This window comes from Ciconia boyciana, chromosome 6, assembly GCF_034638445.1.
Source record: "Ciconia boyciana chromosome 6, ASM3463844v1, whole genome shotgun sequence".
Lineage (NCBI taxonomy): Eukaryota > Metazoa > Chordata > Aves > Ciconiiformes > Ciconiidae > Ciconia > Ciconia boyciana.
The window spans coordinates 22,887,593-22,905,480 of NC_132939.1; the positions used below are offsets into that span (position 1 = coordinate 22,887,593).

The 17,888-nt window shown below is 43.3% G+C and overlaps 1 protein-coding gene across 5 annotated transcripts in view; it reads left to right on the forward strand.

Annotated features, from left to right (window-relative positions):
- The window catches only part of PRR5L (proline rich 5 like), a 47,186-nt gene that overhangs the window by 18,942 nt on the left and 10,356 nt on the right, over positions 1-17,888 (forward strand). For 4 of the 5 annotated variants that reach the window (XM_072863702.1, XM_072863701.1, XM_072863699.1 and 1 more), the window contains 3 exons: positions 11,089-11,146; positions 14,244-14,335; positions 17,713-17,853. In XM_072863702.1, the coding sequence (XP_072719803.1) occupies positions 11,089-11,146; positions 14,244-14,335; positions 17,713-17,853 (291 nt within the window). The remainder of the gene's footprint in view (positions 1-11,088; positions 11,147-14,243; positions 14,336-17,712; positions 17,854-17,888) is intronic. The other variant, XM_072863703.1, reaches the window with a different exon arrangement.

Consider the following 17,888-nt stretch of genomic DNA (forward strand, 5'->3'; position numbering starts at 1 on the left):
AGACTGTGAGTGGGGTCTGGTGGCAGCCTGGTGGAAAGGCTGTGAGCCCGTAGCACAAAGTGCCTGGCTTAAGTGGAAATCTGCTACTGCTCCTGCTAATTTAAAAACAGGCAAATTAAAGTTTGCAACTGAATATGTGTGGTAAATTGAAATTCGAAAGGTCTTGATCAGGTACCCAGGTACTACAGTGTTAGGCATGGTGTGCAAGGCAGGAATAAGCAGAAAATGTCCAGAGGCAACTGCATGCACTTGTAAGCCTGAAGAGAGTATGGATCTGAGCATGGTCCTGAGGGATGTGAGGTGCTGACGTATGACTGTTATCTGGTTTTGAAAATTCAGAGTGTACTGAAAGAGGCCTGAGTGGGTTCCAGTGCTGAGTAAGACACAGCTGCATCGTGTCGCTGAGCAAGAGGAGCCGACGACTGCTGGGGACTGGATGGCTCCCAGCGCTAGGGTTTGGATGTGTTGTTCTCTTCCTCCAGACTGTAAACCTCAAGCCTGTCACAGTCATGCCAGGGCTAGTAGTGTTAGCTGAGACTCCTTAGATCTCTTAGTAGTAGAGCTGACAACTGAAGAGACCGCTTAGAGTACAGCCTGCTCACTGCTGGAGGCTTGATATCTGTGTTGCATCCTTCTTAGCAAGCTAAGGGCAATCTGCTCTTGTCCTGGGAGAAGGATCTGATCACCAGCACTGTTTTCTGCAAAAGCAGGAGCAAAAACCATGCTCTTTCACCCTAATGGCAGGGTTGTACTACTTCAGCCACAGGCCACAATCACAATGTAGGTACTCAGCGCTGCACTACTGCTGAGAGAGTGGTGGCCTTTGCCACGGAGAGCATGCAGTGCAAGGGCTTGGCTGCACTCACCTCTGAGTTTGTTTTTCTGTCAGTCTCTTTGTTCACACTTGTGCAAATACCTCGGCGTATAGGTACTAGTTCACCTGCAGCTGCTGTTCTCCCACTGAAGCCACTTGGACTCAAATTTAATTTCTGTGATTTTTTTTTGCTCAATGTTAAAAGGAGTAACTTGGCATCCATCAGACTTAGCCTGAAGTAAAACTCTTGGTGCTGGCAAGCCATGAGACAAACTGTGAGATAAAGGCTATTATAGGAAATTATCTTTTTTCCCTGCTGTGGGCTAATATGCAGACTTATTTCTGATTCTAGACTGGCAGCGTGTGGCAGTGATGAAAGTTACCACTCCCTCCTGAATGTCTTTACTCAAAGACCTCAGGCCGTGGAATAGGGAAAGACTATTCATGTGCCAAAGAAGGGCTGACAATGTTATTTCAGTTGTCTGTGGGTTCAGTTTCACTGCTGATGCCAGCTGATTTATGGCAATACTGCTGCCACCAAAATGAGCAGAGTTGAATCAGGCTGCTGATTTGGCTGAAAAATAAACTTGAAAGATAAAAAAAAGTTTTCAACTACTTCCTTTGACTTGTGCTCATCACCTCTGACATGGGGGAGGTGATGGGAGTGGGTGACCAGGATGGGGAGTGGAATGGAAGTGCATCTTTTGACGGCGACTTCCTCCTCCATCTGTTAAAGCCCACTGAAAAGCTATCCCAAGAACCAAGTTTACTGTTCTCTTAGATTGAAATGGATGCTGAAGCGTCTGCTCTCATGTGTAACCAGCAGTTTTAAATATCCTAGCAGCAATTAGAGCAACTAACTGGATCATCTAAAATTTAGATGCGATAAATTGACTTAAATATTTTCCATTTCTTATCCCACAGCACTTGTAACAGAAGACACTAAGATAATTTTTAAAATTACGTTTTCCATTGTTTTAAGAGTTCTGGCTCTTACATTTAGTATATTTTATACACACACACGTGCACAATTTTTCTAACCACTGAATATTTAAGACTAAAATGGAGCAGACCTTTTATAGTGAGATAAATCTACCTTTGTGATCAACTTGACTTGATTACTCACAAGTCCTTTTCACCAACACTCATGCAAATTACCAGTTTTTAGCTCCTGAAGTTGCTAAAGGAATGTTTGGGAAATGGATGGTGCTTAGGCAGTCTTTCTCTGCTACCAAACCATCATCATACCAGAGTTACTGAGTCTGTTTTGTATTTGAAAGAGAAATGTAATTCCTCTAAGGGTTTCAGTGAGAACTCAGATGTTTCATTCTGAAGAAGATTTGTGTTTATAAATCTGCTCTTTTAGCAACCCTGTTTATATATACAAGCCATCTCCTTGGATCGGAGTCTGAGTGCAAATGCCAGATAGTTGGGACTCATAATATTTGCTGCAGATCTGCCTTAAAGCAATGCTTCACGCTCCAGGTTTTCCAGTACTGACTTTGCCCATGAACTGATCCGATAGTTTCCTGCTGCTGAAAAGGGGCACTTTGTACCCACCCCTCTGCTCAGTAACCCAGCAGGGCACCATCTGTTCTCACTGCTGCATTAATTCTCTGGTGGTCAGCTGAACTGCAACAGGGAGAAATCCAATGACGATGGAAGGTAAGAGGCTGGGATTTGGAGGAACAGGGCCTATTGGTGATTGGGACTTCTCTGGAGCAGCTGTAAGATTTTTCAGATAAGCTCCCTTCATGTTCATGCTGTCTGACCCTTGTGGTTGTGGAGAAAATGTTTGAAATATAAAACTAGTGAGTGTTAGTAAATAGATGCTTTATCTTCCTGATTCTGCAAACAGCCTGAAACAAAACTTTTGGAAAGGATGAACTGTTTCTTTTCACTCTCTGCGGGCTTGTTAATCTTCAAATTCATGGGGGAAAATGGAAATGCTAGCTATTTCACCGCTAACCACTTTAGCAGAACTGCCCGATTTATGCATATTAACTCCAGACTGTCTCCTCCTGAGGCGGAGAGACCCGATCCTTTCCCAGGCACTGTAACGTCTCCCAGCACCCATGGGCTGCAAATGCAGAAAGTCAGATGCCCAGGGTTGGTGCCTCTCCAGCTTGACGTTCATTGCCTTGCACTAGCAGAGCTGGTAGGTGAGGGATGGTGAGGGGACTGTATTTCCTCATTTAATCCAATGAGAGCTTTGATGTCTTAAAACCAGAAGCAAAGCTGTTACATAATTTCCAGCCTGCTGCAGTGGAGAGCCGCGGGAGGCGGCAAGTCATGACTCAGAATTAGGCCCGGCTTTCTGTTTGTATGCAAAACCATAGAAACCACAACGTGTGAGTACCCATGTTGCTGGGGTGTCGAACAAAGTCAAAATAGCAAGATGATAATGGGTAGCTGCAAAAGTAAGCAGCAGCAGCAGCGATGAGGCAAGCCCAGATCCAAGCCAAAATTGATTTTGTCCTCTCCCTTTAGAGCAGTCAGAAGTGGGACTGGTGAGCCTTCCTGTGGTCAGAATCCATCTCGCTGTAGGCTAGCCGACTGTGCAAAGCAGCTGCCGTGGGAGGGGGAAAAATGCACTCCTCCCTATACTGTGGCACTGTAAAGCTTTTGCTTAAGTCACTGCTGCATGTCTTTCTGGGACTTCAGCCTATCCAGTATCTCTCATGATGCTTGCTCTCCTTTGAAAGGCTGCTTCGTAAAGCTATACTAACAGCTGAAAATGCTGTGTGTCCCTTTCTCCTGCTTAGTCAAAGAGAAAAACCTGGCGGAGTGTGACATTTCTTTCCTTAGCGCCAGGTTTCTACTTTCATTTGATTTGCAGCAAGGCAAGGAAATAGTCGTGTAAGTTACTGGAGTGATGGTTATTGCTGGATAAAGGCAGTGGCTAGCTCTTCTCTGGCCAAGTGCTGTCTCATGCCTGCTGCCAGGGGCTGCAGCAGCTCGGTCACTGCACAAGAGGAGAGAATTCACACTTGTGTGATTTGCAGAGCTCAGCCGTATGTCTGCAATACTCTTTTGGGTCAAGCTGGTCTTTATTATTGTATTTCTCTCCTCGCTGGCTGGGAACCCTTCTTCATGCAGGTCTGCTGATTATTTCTGTTTCATCTGGCACTTTCTAGGACTGAGCTTTCATGGAGTAGCTCCAGAGACTCCATAGCAACTGCACAGCTTCGTTATCATGGATGAGGTCACCTGGCACCTCAGCCCCATTACTGTGAGCTGAGAAGAGGACCTAGTCCTGGGTGGCAATGGCAGCAGGGACACCTGCTTTCAGGCCCTGCGTGCATCGGCTCCATAGGCGTGCGTGATTCACTTGAAATGGTGCCTGGTTGCTACCACTCAAAGCACAGCATGGGACGGTGTGCCATGGCCTGGCTAAGCAGGGCTCCCAGCTGGAGCAGTGACTCGCCAGTGCAGAGCTGGGGGGCTCGGCCATGGGATTTTCCCATAGCTGCTGCCTATCTGGCGTGTTGTGGTCTATATTGTAGCAGTGCTGCCTACTCGGTCTGCCTGGTCTGCTCTCCTCCTTACTCTCCCTGCCTCAGTTTCTCTCTTTAAGTGGGCTTTCTTTTTTATCTGTTTTGAACAAAGTTGTCTCTAGAAGAGTCATTTTAGGATGTTATTTCATATTTATCTTGCAATTTGTTCTCTATGTAGGATCGAAATGATCTCTCTGCTTCTGTCACTATTTCCCCTCTTTCTAGAGAAAAAAAAAAAGGACGGGGGGGATGCTCCAGGTATGAGATGCTGCAGCTCACACAGATTTGCATCTTGTAAAACACTGCCAAGAGGTAGGTAGGTGTTTGTGTGCAACTGGCAATAACTTTGTAGAAAATACTTGCCAAGTAAGTTTGGGTGATGCTTTTTTTCTCAAATTAACATAAGATTATCCAAGAAACAGTGGCTATGCACTTGTAGAGCCTGTAAAAGTGTGGTTTAACACTAGAACACAAAGCCTCAGTTGGCTAGAAGAGGGGGCTGCATTTAAGAAATGCTGTAATGTGTAGAAGAAAAACTGATTTTTTTCACCCAGCAAAATGGGGTCAATTATTTTGAGTTTGCTTTGGATCAGTTACTCTTGTTCCAAACTTTTGTTTCTGTTTGATGAACTAGTATTAATTTGTTAATTTTAATGTGGCTTTTTAAAAGCATACTGGCCATCTTTGGCTTGGAGACATGGAAGGAAAACAAAATTTGTCTGTAATCAAGTGGGTGTTCATCTAAACTTTTTTCCCCCCAAGAGTAGTGACTTATTGGGAAATAGTAATATTTTTTTATTAGCTGGGGAATTCCTTTGTGCCTTGCTACACTGCAGAGACACAGCTTTCAGACAAGATGTGAAGTCACCTGTGATGGCTTGAGCCTCCTTGATGTCTTCTGTGGAGCTGCTGCCAAAACTACTTACCTGCTTTTTGCCACCCTTCTGCTTGAGTGTACCACCCACAGCAGAGCAAGCCATGCTAGTGGCAGGGCTATTGGCCTGAAAACCTTCCTGTTGGTTCTGCCCGGAGGCCATCACTGTGACCAGGCTGCTGGCAGAGCGCTCCCAACAGGCAACATCTAATTTGCCCCTGGCAAAGTCAGATGGGTACCATTTTGCCTGGAGCATAGAGGGACCCCACACAGGAAGAGCCTCCATGGCCCCCATTGGGGATGACCAGCTCCTGACAAGGTGGAGGGAGGGAGAAGGTGCCTGTCACTGCTAGCACTGCTGGTTTGAGAGAGGAGCCCCAGCGGTTGCACCTGGGACAGCTTCCACCTTCAGTCATTGTGCTGGGGGAACTGGAATTGCCCCTCTGGGTATGGATGGAGAAACTTGCCTCAATTTCCCTAATAGGGAAGGGGAAAATATCTGTGCCAGGAAAATGAAGGAATTACCCAGAAAGTGTCTATGTTTTACAGCATGGCATATGACTGCCTTCAGATTTTTTTTTTTTAATTCCCGATTATTTCAGCGCAGCTTACTTTGTAAGAGTAGCGAGCACACACACATTGTGGGATGGTCTTTGCTGAGGAAAAAATGAAAAGTGATTTTTCTGGAGCTTTGAATCCTGTCTTCCAAAACTCAGGGCATTTGAAAACTTACTTAAAGGCTTTTTCTTAGCTGCACTTCTTGGTGGTATACCTGAAACAGCTATTGTGGTTTTCTGCACTGAGAAAGGTAGGGGGGTTTCAACCTGCAAGATTTCACAAGCTCACTTCTATCTGCTGCAAAACATCTCTCTCCAAATTTCTCAACTGCATGTACATGTGAGGGGGGTAACTCAGGGCTTTGTTTCTCTGCAGTGCATGCTTCACCATAGTGAGTGTAAGGGCAGGTTTGCAGCACCTGCAGTGAGCGTATAGCAGCCTGTCGTGTCCCAGCAGCAGGGACTTCACCCTGGGGATCCAGGGAAAGCTGATTTGGGGAGGGGAGGGAATAATTGCCTCCCCAAGTGACCAGTTCAGCTGTAATTGCAAAGAGACAGAAAGTGGCAGCTAAACTTTTTCAAATAAATGTGCCCTTCAAGCTCACTTTGGTGTGCTTGAAGACTCACTTTGGTGAGTCTTTATCTGGTCTTGCTTGCAAATAAAAGATTTATTTTTCCTCTTACCTCTGTGTCTCTGTGTTGCGTCTGGTAACCAAGGATAAAGCAGTAAAATGAGACTGCCTAAAAGACAATAATCTAGACAAGGTCTGATACAGACCTCTGCTGTGGCTGCATTTATTAGATTGTATTGATTTGTCAGGAAACTCTGTAGGTATTTTTTAAATGAAAATTTACCTGCCTGGCTTGATCTGAGGGGGTAATGTTTGGATTGAATCCATTTCTAAGCCTGTGACTTTAGCAGAAAAGACAGATAAATACAATTTCTGGATATTTTTAAGATGGGGAGAAGGGAAATGAAGTGTGGTGGTGGTTTTTTTTCTTTTTTAAAAAGTCTCTCTCTTCCACAGGAAAAGGGAAAATTTGAGAGGATAATTGAAACATCTGCAGTACCTGTATGGAGCTAAGCCTTTTTTTTAGAAACCTTAAGAATGAGATGATGCAATCTACTTAGCACATGGAATTACTGATAATGCATTCATAAGAGCATTATAAATTCTTTACTACAGGGTAATGATTAATATATCTATTTTTAATAGATAGAACTGTGCTGCCCATAAAAGTGTACAAATGCGTATTTTGTTTGCTGAAATAGCTGTAAAATACAAAAAAAATCTCTGAAAGTAGGAAACATCAATAATACTAATTCATAAGCAAAGTAGCTGGAAAAATGTATCCACAGTGCTCAGGAAGCGTATGTAAATTGAAACCTAATGTTTCAGATAGAGATAGAGAAGGAATTCATATTTCTTGAGAGAAACACAAGAAAATAAGTGTGACACCCTCATATATATATAGGTGTATATACTTTTTTATTGTATAGTAGTTTAAAATGACACAGTATTAAAGACCAGCTGTAAATTTTCCCTGCAATATATCAGAGGTAATTACCTTGAGCTTGAAAAATAAAGAATTGAAGTACTTGATTAATAAACTGAAAGCATTTGGAAGGATTAAAGTGCAACATAACTCCAAACATTATCTTATTGTTCAGGCAGAAAAACATTTACAGTGTACGTAAGTGGGTTTCACTTTTTTCCCCCCTCATAATTTTTTCCATTCCAGATTTCTTCCTCCCTCCTTTTTCATATTGTTTGGTTTTTCCTGGAAAGTCTTTTTTGTTGTTGTTGTCCAGAGCCTGTAGTCATTTATTTCTGCTGAACAAATCTAAAATTTGAATGGAGATCCCAACAACATAATATTTCCCTCCAAAGCCTATATTTCTGCTAGAGAATCTTTGCAAAATAGTCACCTTCCACTAGTTGATAACAATGTTTGGAAACGTTGCAATTTTTTTTTCATCGTGTGAACATATTTATCCAACTTGCTAATTGCTGTTGTCGTTGCCCAGGTGAAAAGTGTCTCCCAGGCACATTCTCTTTGCATCCTTTGGCAGCCCTGTTCCTCCTGTGCTCTGCTGGGAACTCTGCCTTTCTCTCATCCCTAACAGTCACCCTAACTGAGGAGTGAGGCCTAGACAAACTCCTCCAGGCATTAAAAATTTCTCACTGACAAGTTCCCTTTGCTCCCTGCAGCTTCTTTTGGCAGCCCTTCGTCATGCTGGTGACGATAATCAGAAATCAGAAAATAGGCTTCTGCAGGAAAAAAATTAAATTATTTCACTGGGGGGAATTCCAGAGTCCAAAAAATTGCAGAAAGTGGACTTTTTTCAGAATAAATGTATGGCTTTTTTGGCTAAAACCGAGTAAGCTCTTGTAACCAGGGTGAGATACCACAGGTCATGCAGGTGGCGTGAGCCACCAGGCCCTTGGCAGTGCATGTCCTCCTGGAGGTCCCTCCACTCCTGCTAACACAGGTGGGCACCAGTGCTGTGGAAGGAGTCAGCAAAGACCAAAGCGTACCCTCCTAAACTGACAGCTGTGCACTACGTGAGGCCTAGAAGCAGCTGCTTTGCTGTCTGCAGTATTGCCAGAGATCTCTGCTTTTTACCTGTTGACATCCACAGCTTTTCAACTGCAGTTAACGAGTCATTTGTACAGTTTGTGAGAAGGTTCAGAAGGTCATATGCAAAAGTGCTTTGGGTTCCTGTCTCCACATGGTTACCTGTGTGCAGAATAGCAATTTTAGCATGTGCCTCTGACAAACAGGACTGTTCAAGTCAGCTCTGATTCCTGTGCTGGAATTCCTAGGATTGGTTAATAGTAGAGTATTGAAATTTGTTTATAGCTTGACTGTACTGCATGGATAGGATTGCTTTTGTGCTCTGCTAGAGCTAGGAAAGGTCAAAGTCTTGTGACTTGGATGGGCGGTTCAAATAATACAGTTTCATCCCATGTCTTGCTCCTAAAATGCTCTGGTTTTGTTGTGTAACTAATTTAAATGGAACCTAAATTCTACATTATTTTGGGAATAAGACCATACTAAATATTTTTGGGTTTGAATTCTGAAAAAAAGCCACCTGCTAGCAGGGCCAGATTACCTTTATTACAAGCATGACAATAATTACAATTATTTTTCCCTTGTATGCACTATGCAATATTTAACTGTTATTGCTACTAACAGAGCTTACCACTGGTGAATTGGATGACCATTCCTCCTTGTGTCATGAGTGAAATCTGGATGCACATTAGGGGATCCAGGCTTTATTTATTAAAGTGGTGTCTCAAAAGTACTTACATTTGGCTCATTTAAGACAAGTAAGCCATTGTAGCAAAACACGAGTTAATGTTTTAATGTGGATGAAGTAGCCATGAGATGGGACAACAGCCAAGGAAAGGTACCCATTTCCTCTCTGTTGTATAACACCACACTTCTTTCACACCATGAAGAAGACAATGTCCATACAGTCTTGTCTTGACTTCAGATGAAACTTTTCATGGAAGTTACCCCTACTACCCATAGCACGTGAGGCGACTGGTGAGCTTGTATGGCTTGTTCTTTCTTCTAGGTCCTTTTTGCTGAAATCTTGACAAAGATGTCAATGGAAAAATTTCTCTCTGGTATTGCAGTGGCACCCAGCCCCAAAGGGTCTCAGAGCTTGCCTTGCATGAGGTGAGATTCCAAAGCAAAAGGAGTTTCTTGAATTCAGCCCCTGATTTTATTAATTTCAGTATTTTCCTACCTGACAGCTTTTTGAATATAAATTCTCCATCAGGACAATGCATCCAGAGATGTTTCCTTACTGATAGGATGTATGGTGGTCTCTTCAGTCCCTCAGCCTCAACCTACTTGCAAAAGACTTCTGGAGTCTGTTTGATTAGATACTATTTAAGCAAGAGCCCTTCCTTTTCTACACATTTCAATGGTGTCTGATGCTAACAAGTAGGACTCTCAAGTGGCAAGTTTTTCTTTTGTTCTGGAAAGCGAAGTACAAGTGGAGAATGTCACAGAGCAACGTTTCCTTCTTTTTATTCCCTTCAACAGTACCCCAGTTTAGTATTGCTTCTTGTTGTAGGGAGGATGCAGAGGTATGCTGCTCTCTTTGCTTGGGGTGGCTTACACTGTTACGTGGTTGTGTGTGTCATGAATGAGCCAGCCTGGTATATGGTTACAGGAGGCAGGTCTGTCATCCAGAGCAGCAGCACAAAGGCAGGTGTGCGGTATGGCAGCTCATCAGGAGGCCATGGTGGTGTCCAGGCAGTGGTGTAACGGCAGTGTCCATTGGGAGTGAAAAAAAGATATGCCTTGCTCCACTGCTGATGGAAGGTTGAAAAATGCAACTTTGACCTGGTTACCTGTTAAAAACAAAAGCTGGAGGATGAACGTGAGAGAGAGAGAGGGGTCTCTGAATATTGTGCACTACCCTCATATTGGATCCTTTCAGAGGGACAGAAGGCTGTATTCTCTATCAATATGATCTCTGTGGTACGACTGAACCTTTCAGGATGCAGTAATAGCATGTTATGTGGTGATAGCAGCTCCTTTCCCTGGGATTCTCAAAGCTTTTCGGAATAACTGATTCTCCTAGTGCTGTTGGGAGAACAGAAAGGTAGGTGTTGTTTTTGCACCATTCTTATGTTTGGGGAAATGAGAACAGAAAGCTTATCAGGTATTTAGATGTTCTGAACTGCAAACAGGCACATCAATATCTTAATCTGTCTGGTCCATGATAGTTAAGTTTATCTAGAAAGACTAGCTTCTGCCACTTCTTCTGCAGCTTGAGACTGCATACTGAGATGATCCAACTGCTCAATATAGCAAAAAAATAGCCTCACAGAAAGAGAATAGGTGGGAATAGAGAAGTAAGGGTTAGGGAGCTGAACTGGCTTACTGTGCAGTCAGGCAAGCACTGAGCTAGTGCAAAGGAATAAGAGTGGGATGCTTTGGTAGCGTTTGGCCCTTTGATCACCTCCATCATATGGCTGAGGTATAGCTTATGTGGCCGCACTCTTATGTTAAGAACCATTTTTTTCTTGATTCCCTCCCTGTGACCCAGGACAGGTCCTTCCTTCCCACTTATGGCAAGTGTTTCAACTATCTGCTGTGTCTGTTGTGTTTTCATGTCTGCCTGAACAAGAAGGGGTTAATGAATATACAGCACTCACAGTGAGACCAGGTCTGGTGGCGGTGCTGGGAGAAAGTACTATGATATGACTAATCTTTAGATAACTGCATGCAAAGTGGATAACATTTGAAAAAAATTTATTCTTCCCTGTTTATTTTAAATCTCAGAAAAGGCAAATGCATGTCTTTCTTCTCTCTTGGCAGAACCAGCTCCTTACGAAAGGCTTGCTGTTTATAGAGGAGAAGGTTAAGCTGTGTGAAGGCAAGTATAGTAAGGAACCCATTTTGGAAGGGAGTTGTGGTTTGATGTTTGGTCAGACAAGATGATTTGCATGTCTGGAAAGCATACAGCCCTTTCTGGTACTCTTAGGATGTCACACAACCTCTTGGGAGCCAGGTTGCACTGCAGCCCTTTGTGAGGCTTAAGGGATGGAGGGCTGTTTGAATAGCCACATAGCTGCAACACTCCCACCAGCCACATCTTCATCGCGAGAGCAGGAACATGGGTCTTGTGTGGCAGTTGAACCTGGGCTCAAAGCAGTTCTGGGCTGGACATGGATCCTGTTGCAAAACTGCTGAGAGCTGTCTTCTGCCTTTTGTTTTCAATGTGATTTGCAACTCGATGTAAGCACGATTTTGGTTACTGTGTCATGCTTTTGAGAGCTGAACTAACAGGCTTTGTGTAAATTTAAAGAAAAAACAGTCACTTGGGTGGGAATGAAATTTTTCAGGAAAGAAGTTGATCACTCATGAAGTTCTGTGCAGATGCTTGCTACTGCAGAGCCTGTGGACAAAGGCCAGCATGGCGCAGCGACTCTGTGTTGGATGTGTGGGGAGTTAGTCACGTTTATTAACAGTTTGCTCAAGCAGAGCAAGCTGTCTAGAGCACATGTCTTCATTCAAAACTAGGCTGCTGTTTGATTTGACCCAGTTTTGTAGCCTGTAGGGAAGATCCCTTGCTAATCACCAACGTTCTGTATCTGGGTCATTAAATGCCAATAGACACTTACAATCTTGCATCATTGTTGCTGCTGGATTCATCCGCACTGTTCTTCACCAAGTGACTTCTCCACCTGGCCAGCAGGCTGTAGGACTCAAACCCTGAAGGAGCTGTGCAGTTGCCAGCCTCCTGCTTGGTGTGTGCTTCTTTGGCATTGGTCCTGTAAGGGAGGAAAGAAGGCAGACTCATGCATTTTCCTGAATATGGGTACCTGCCCTGCCGCTCCCAGCTCTTCAGAACGAGTGCTGTCCAGCTTATCATAGGCTTTGTTTTCTGTATTCATATAAAACTGTTCCAGTACCTGTTTTAGTATTATGAAAATTGAGTTCGAGTCTGTAATAAGCTGAGAGCTGCCTGGGAGTACTTTGCAGTTGCTCAAGTAGTTTGGGTAAGATGAAGTTTCCCAGGCAGACACAAAAGCCTCTTCCTATGCCTCATTTTTTTGTCCCTAGTTTGAAGTGACACTGGAGCCACTTTGCCCATGCAGGCTGGCATCTCTGCAGGAGATGACTCATGGGCACCTTTCTTTCATAATGTGTAGGTTTGTTGCAGGTCTTGTGGTCACAGCAAGAAGAACTTCTTGTACACACTTCTCAGTTAGCTCTGTCTTCCTGGAAAATTTCTACTGTCCTAGTACTCAGAGATGGAATAATGTTCCTGCTGCAAGGCATGGCCATGTTTTACTGTGTCTGTTTTTCAGATCACAGCCTCTTATTTTAACATGATTTTTCTTTATACAGTCTGTCAGAATCTCATTCAATGCCTGTAAGATTTATGATTTCTTGAAGAAATAAACCATTCCCCCTTCCCCTTCAGAAGTGATCTGTGACATTTCATTCTGGCTCCACACATGAAAGTGTTGCAGTCCTGGGGAGGAGGCAGAGGAAGGAAAAATTTAAACATTCAATTAGTCTGTTTCCTGTTGTCTTTTTCACTTACAGTTGGCAGTTTCTGGTAAGGGGTAGCTGTTATGGGGGTGTTGGATAGGTGCTCATCCGCCTGCAGTTCCAGTTTTGAAGCTGCTGTTGTACCTGACACAGTGAAGCTTCCCTCTGAACCCTCCTGCAGTCGTCGGTGGGTTCTCTGCTTGAAAGGAAACATCTGCAGGATCTGGTCCTGCTGGGTCTCTGCTCTTTGGCCATGTCCTAAGCAGCACAACCCATGGGCAAGCACAGTGAAAGCCCATGTAGAAGTCTCCAGATGGGGAAAGCACTTCAGTACACAGTGATAAGGCTCCTTTGAGTTGCAGTTTTACATGTGTTCCAGTTCCTCATGTAGGGCCTTTAGTCACCTTGAGGCTGAGCCTTCAAAGCTGTCTTGAGCCGCTGTCCTCCATTACTGCTCCTTGACTCTTGACTGCTTGTGAGCTCCAGCTGAGTCTCCGTGGAAGGTATCCTGGAAAATCCTTTTGTCAGAAACTTGTGTTATTAAACCTGGGTCTGTATTTGCACCTGAAATTTCTGGGGAATGTATCTAAAACTTGAAAAAACATTACAAACCTTTGGCCTTTGGGATGGGAAAAATCTCCTAAAAAAACCTGAGAGGCTTTGGGCCCAAATGCTGAGGAACACGCATCTCTAAGTCAAGCCTATTAACATAATTTAAAATGTCTATTCAAATGATTATGTTCAGTAAAGCATTTTTTGTTAATAATAGGCTTTTGACCACAGTTGTATTCCTGTTACAGGAATCATGAGTTACATAACTTAGTCTGCCTTCATTTTAAATACCCACTTACATTTGGGGATGTTTGTTGGAGCTGGAGTCATATGAGGGGTGGCCACAAGTGGATTTCATTCAGGAGCCTTCCCAAGTGCCACATTTGAGAGGAGCACTGTAGCTTTGTGGCTAGTCAGGGTAACTGCTGTGTCTGTGCCTGGGAGTGGGAGGATGCCAGAGGGGGCTCAGGCCTTGTAAATGGTCTCCCTGACTCAGTTGCTGCAGAACAGTTGACGTTGACTGTGACCTGCTAGTTTTCGGATTCAGCTGCTAATGTCTGGCTGTGCTCCCATGCTGGTTGAGCATGCTAACTGTGAGCTGTGAGATTACACAATTCATTGCTGTGGAGTTAAAGGTTCTGGTTGAAGAGGGGCTTCACTGTTTTGTTGGAATTGGTCTCATGTTTTGCACAGAGCTGTCTTCTTTGCAGTAAGCGACAGAGCAATTTATGATCACAGCCTTGTGTCTCTGTCAGTTAAGTGAAGCTTAGCTGAGCGATGTCCAGTTTTGGATGGAAACTGTGAATGTGAAGGGTGGGTTTGTACCTCTTATTTGGGGAATTAGAGAGTAGTGGGAAAATTCAACTTGATTTTAGTGTCTCTGTCGCTAAAGCTCTTGCTCCCAATCTCTGTTTTCGTAGGTGAGGATCGCATTGATGTCCTGTCTGAGATCTGGGATCACTATTTTACAGAGACTCTTCCTACACTCCAGGCAATATTCTACCCAGTCCAGGTAATCTTAATTATAATTCAGTCTTCAGTCAGGTGAGGCAATGTAACTGCAATGTCTGCTAATGGCACTTGGAAACTTCTCTTCTGTTCCAGCAGCACTGTTTGGCCAGTGGCTAAACAGGTCTCAAAACCTTTAAACTAAATCTGGGCAGAATTAGAGTTTACACAAGTCAGCATTAACTGTGTAAGAAGGACTGCTAAAATCTACTGGGCAAACACAGTGTTTTGGGCTGAATTTATTCCCATTTGTCTACCCTCTGTCTGTGCTTAGCTAAGCTTGAACACTGAAACTGTTGGACTATACCTTGTCTAGACTGAAGCTCTGGGCCATTTGTATTTATAGTTCTTCTGTTTTTAAATACCTTGGACTCTGTTGGTGCAGATGACAACACTGACAACTTGTCTTCAGAGGGACAAATCTGAAGACTAGATGAGGAGCAAACGTGTTTAACTCGCCCCAGCTACTTTTGGAGGGCTTATGTCCCAGCTGTGCCTTTGGAAAATCCTCTGTTGGGTTTTTTGAAGCTTTAATAAGGGGACAAGTAAATCTATGGGTAAAGGATGAATGAACAACTTTATGTAAGACCTGTTTACACTGGGTATTTTGAAAGCTGAGTATCCCATCAGCAGTGTTGAGCTGTATCATTTTTAATGTAGTTTTAGTCAGGGTTTCCATACGAGCAGTCTAATTACCTCCCCAGCCTATTTTGATCTTCTTTTCCATCAGAGGAAAATAAAAATGTACCTCATGAGGAGACTGACGTTCATGGAAATGCTAGCTTCCTCCTCTTTACTTTTGCCTCTTCCACAAGACATGCTTTCCAGAGCCTTTTAAAAATATTTTTCCCTTGTATTGTTTGAAAGGCAGCAGGTAAAGCTCAAAGGTTGTCCTTTTCCTCTAATCCTATTAAAGCTGGCATTTCCTAAAAGAGAAAGGACTTCTGCAAAGACAGACACTAACCTTTCTACTGTGTTTATTTTTATTCTTTCCTTGCTGCAGATGCTTAAAGGTAGGTGTTTGGCAGGTAAAACTGCACAGTTATAATATCCTCCCTTTCTCTCCTTTTGCAACTAATTCTCAGTCAGGGAGTGACCTGGAGTAAACTATTTAAGCAGGGGTTTGTCTGCACTGCAGCTACCTGTGCACTGTGGAAACAGCTGAGCTAACTGTGTGTCATACCACTGATGCTAATAATTCTGCCACTTATCAGAAAAATCTACTCCCCTGCTATTAAATGTCTCTGATGAGAAACTGAACAAAAGTTACTGCACAGTGGGTGCAGCTTTTGGAAGTAACTTGGTGGTAGTGGTGAAAGCATGACTATGGGATGTTGAGATTCTCTGAAAGCCTAACTTTCTTACTGTATTTGTCTTGTCACAATATCTGAGTCACTGAAAAATATTTCATAGAAGCTGTGAATTTAGGGAAGTATTGCCATTTTACAGATGAGGAACTGAAAGGTAACAGACAGAATATTTAAAGCTTTGTAGGCACCTAAGTCCTACACAAATGTATGGATTTAAACTGCCTAAATACGTCCAAGAACTTGACTCTGAGTAAGCTGCCCTAGGCTACAACAGAGAGAGTTGCTGGTGCAGCAAGAAATAAGAAGTTGCTCTTATCCCACGCCAGTGCCCTAATAAAAAGATTGGGCTCTTCCTACAAATAGGGAACTGTATGTACCTATTTATACAGTGTGTCACCACATGTGAAGAGAGCTCATCTAGCAAATCTCTTTCATCAGCTCGCAGTTCTTCATGCACTACTCTGGTAGATGGGAAAGTCAATTTGTTGTTGGTTCCCCATCCTTTGCTGCAAATGTCAACATGATTATTTAGTTGTGCTCTTCTGTGATCCCAGAGACTGCCCATTCAGAATGAAAGTCAGTTAGCCACATGTGTAAGCCTATGTTACCAAAGGTAGTAACTAGAAGTAACTTCCTATCTCAGTGAAGTTTAAACCCGAGGCTCATAGCTGTTGCAGAAATATGACCTTTAAGCATCCAAGTTGGTTAAATTGCTGTACAGAGAGAAACTATGTAAACAGGTCTCTGGCTTTTGTACAGTTGCAGCTGTTGATATAACTACTTGGTGTGGAAAAAGAATAGCAAATCTTGTTTTGCTTGGCACAGCAAAATGTTTGCATTTTGAAATGGGGTATGAAGTTAACAGGACTAAACTGCATGATATAAATAAAAAGTGTGCAGCTGCAGAAGTACAGTTCAAAGATATGTACTGGTCTTTTCTATACCTCCATGTTTCTAAACATGCAGTGATGGTTTAAAACAGCACTTCATAAGTGCCTTTATTATGGCCAAGCTGCCCTCCAGATTATTGGCTTTAACTTGTATTTACATATTGACAATGCTGTTAATTATGACATTAAACCCATTACAAATTAATGATTAACTGCTGTTAATTCCTTCCAGCTAAATATTTGCCATGTTGAGTGTGTTGTGGAGACCATAAAATGGTTCCCAAACAGGCCGTGGGGTGGAGATTAACGTGCTGGGAAGAGCAAGGGAAACTTCAGGCTAGAAAGTGCTGGGCAGGGCTGGGAGGAAAATTTCTGCTGTTAAGCTGCAGTGGGGCAAGAGAAATTCGTGCAGATGTTAAGCATAGCAGAGGGAAAGGCAGTAACACCAGAATGCCAAATGGAGTCCAACTGTGTCTAAATATGCTAAGAAACATTACAACATCATCTTCTGTTAAGCCTGCTCACTTTTGTTGTTGATGTAAAAAAGTAACTGGGAGGACACGGAGTGCCTTGCAGTGGAAATCAAAGCTGTTGCTTTTTTTAAATGATGTTTGGTACAAGCAGTCTCACTAGCTTTGCCCTACCCTAAATCCTAAAATCTGTAATGGACTGAATTGTGGATTTTTGTTATATCAACAAGGTCTAAAGTGCAGATGTTGAGCAAAAAGAGGATCCAACACAGACCAGAGGTAGGCTTAGTTAAGGAATACTCTGTACCAACCTCTTTCCCTACCAAATGTTCTCTGGTTTCTCAGCTCCGAGTGGCAAAAGCATGAGCTGCATCCATCCTGGGCTTTGGATGTTTGTGACCAAATTTGATGGCAGTTGGATTTCATGAATATGTAGTCTTTTGGTGAAATAGAGGCCCATTTTTGGCTTCACTCCAAACCTACTGGCGCCTCAGATGAGGTGTTACTAATTTCAGAATTTGTGTGGGACAGAGGCTGAGAGGGAAGCAATCAAAGAGTACCCTGACTCCTCAACCCAAGCAGCTGGGGGGGTGCTTTGCCACAGCAGCAATGGGCAGGATAGACCCTTTCTGTCTGTGTGCATACGTGTGTTGGTGTGATGCTCACACGTCCCTTTACCAACTCTTGGATTTTGCCTTCTGTGGTTTTTAGGGCCAGGAGTTGACTATTCGTCAGATTGCTCTTCTTGGCTTCAGAGACTTGGTCTTGCTAAAAGTAAAGTTGGAAGAAATTCTTCCTCTGGTCCAGACAAAGCTCCCAGCTTCCATTGTCCAGATGCTGTTAATTCTGCAGGTGGGGAGCCTCTGCTCTTCTTCGTCTGACTCCAC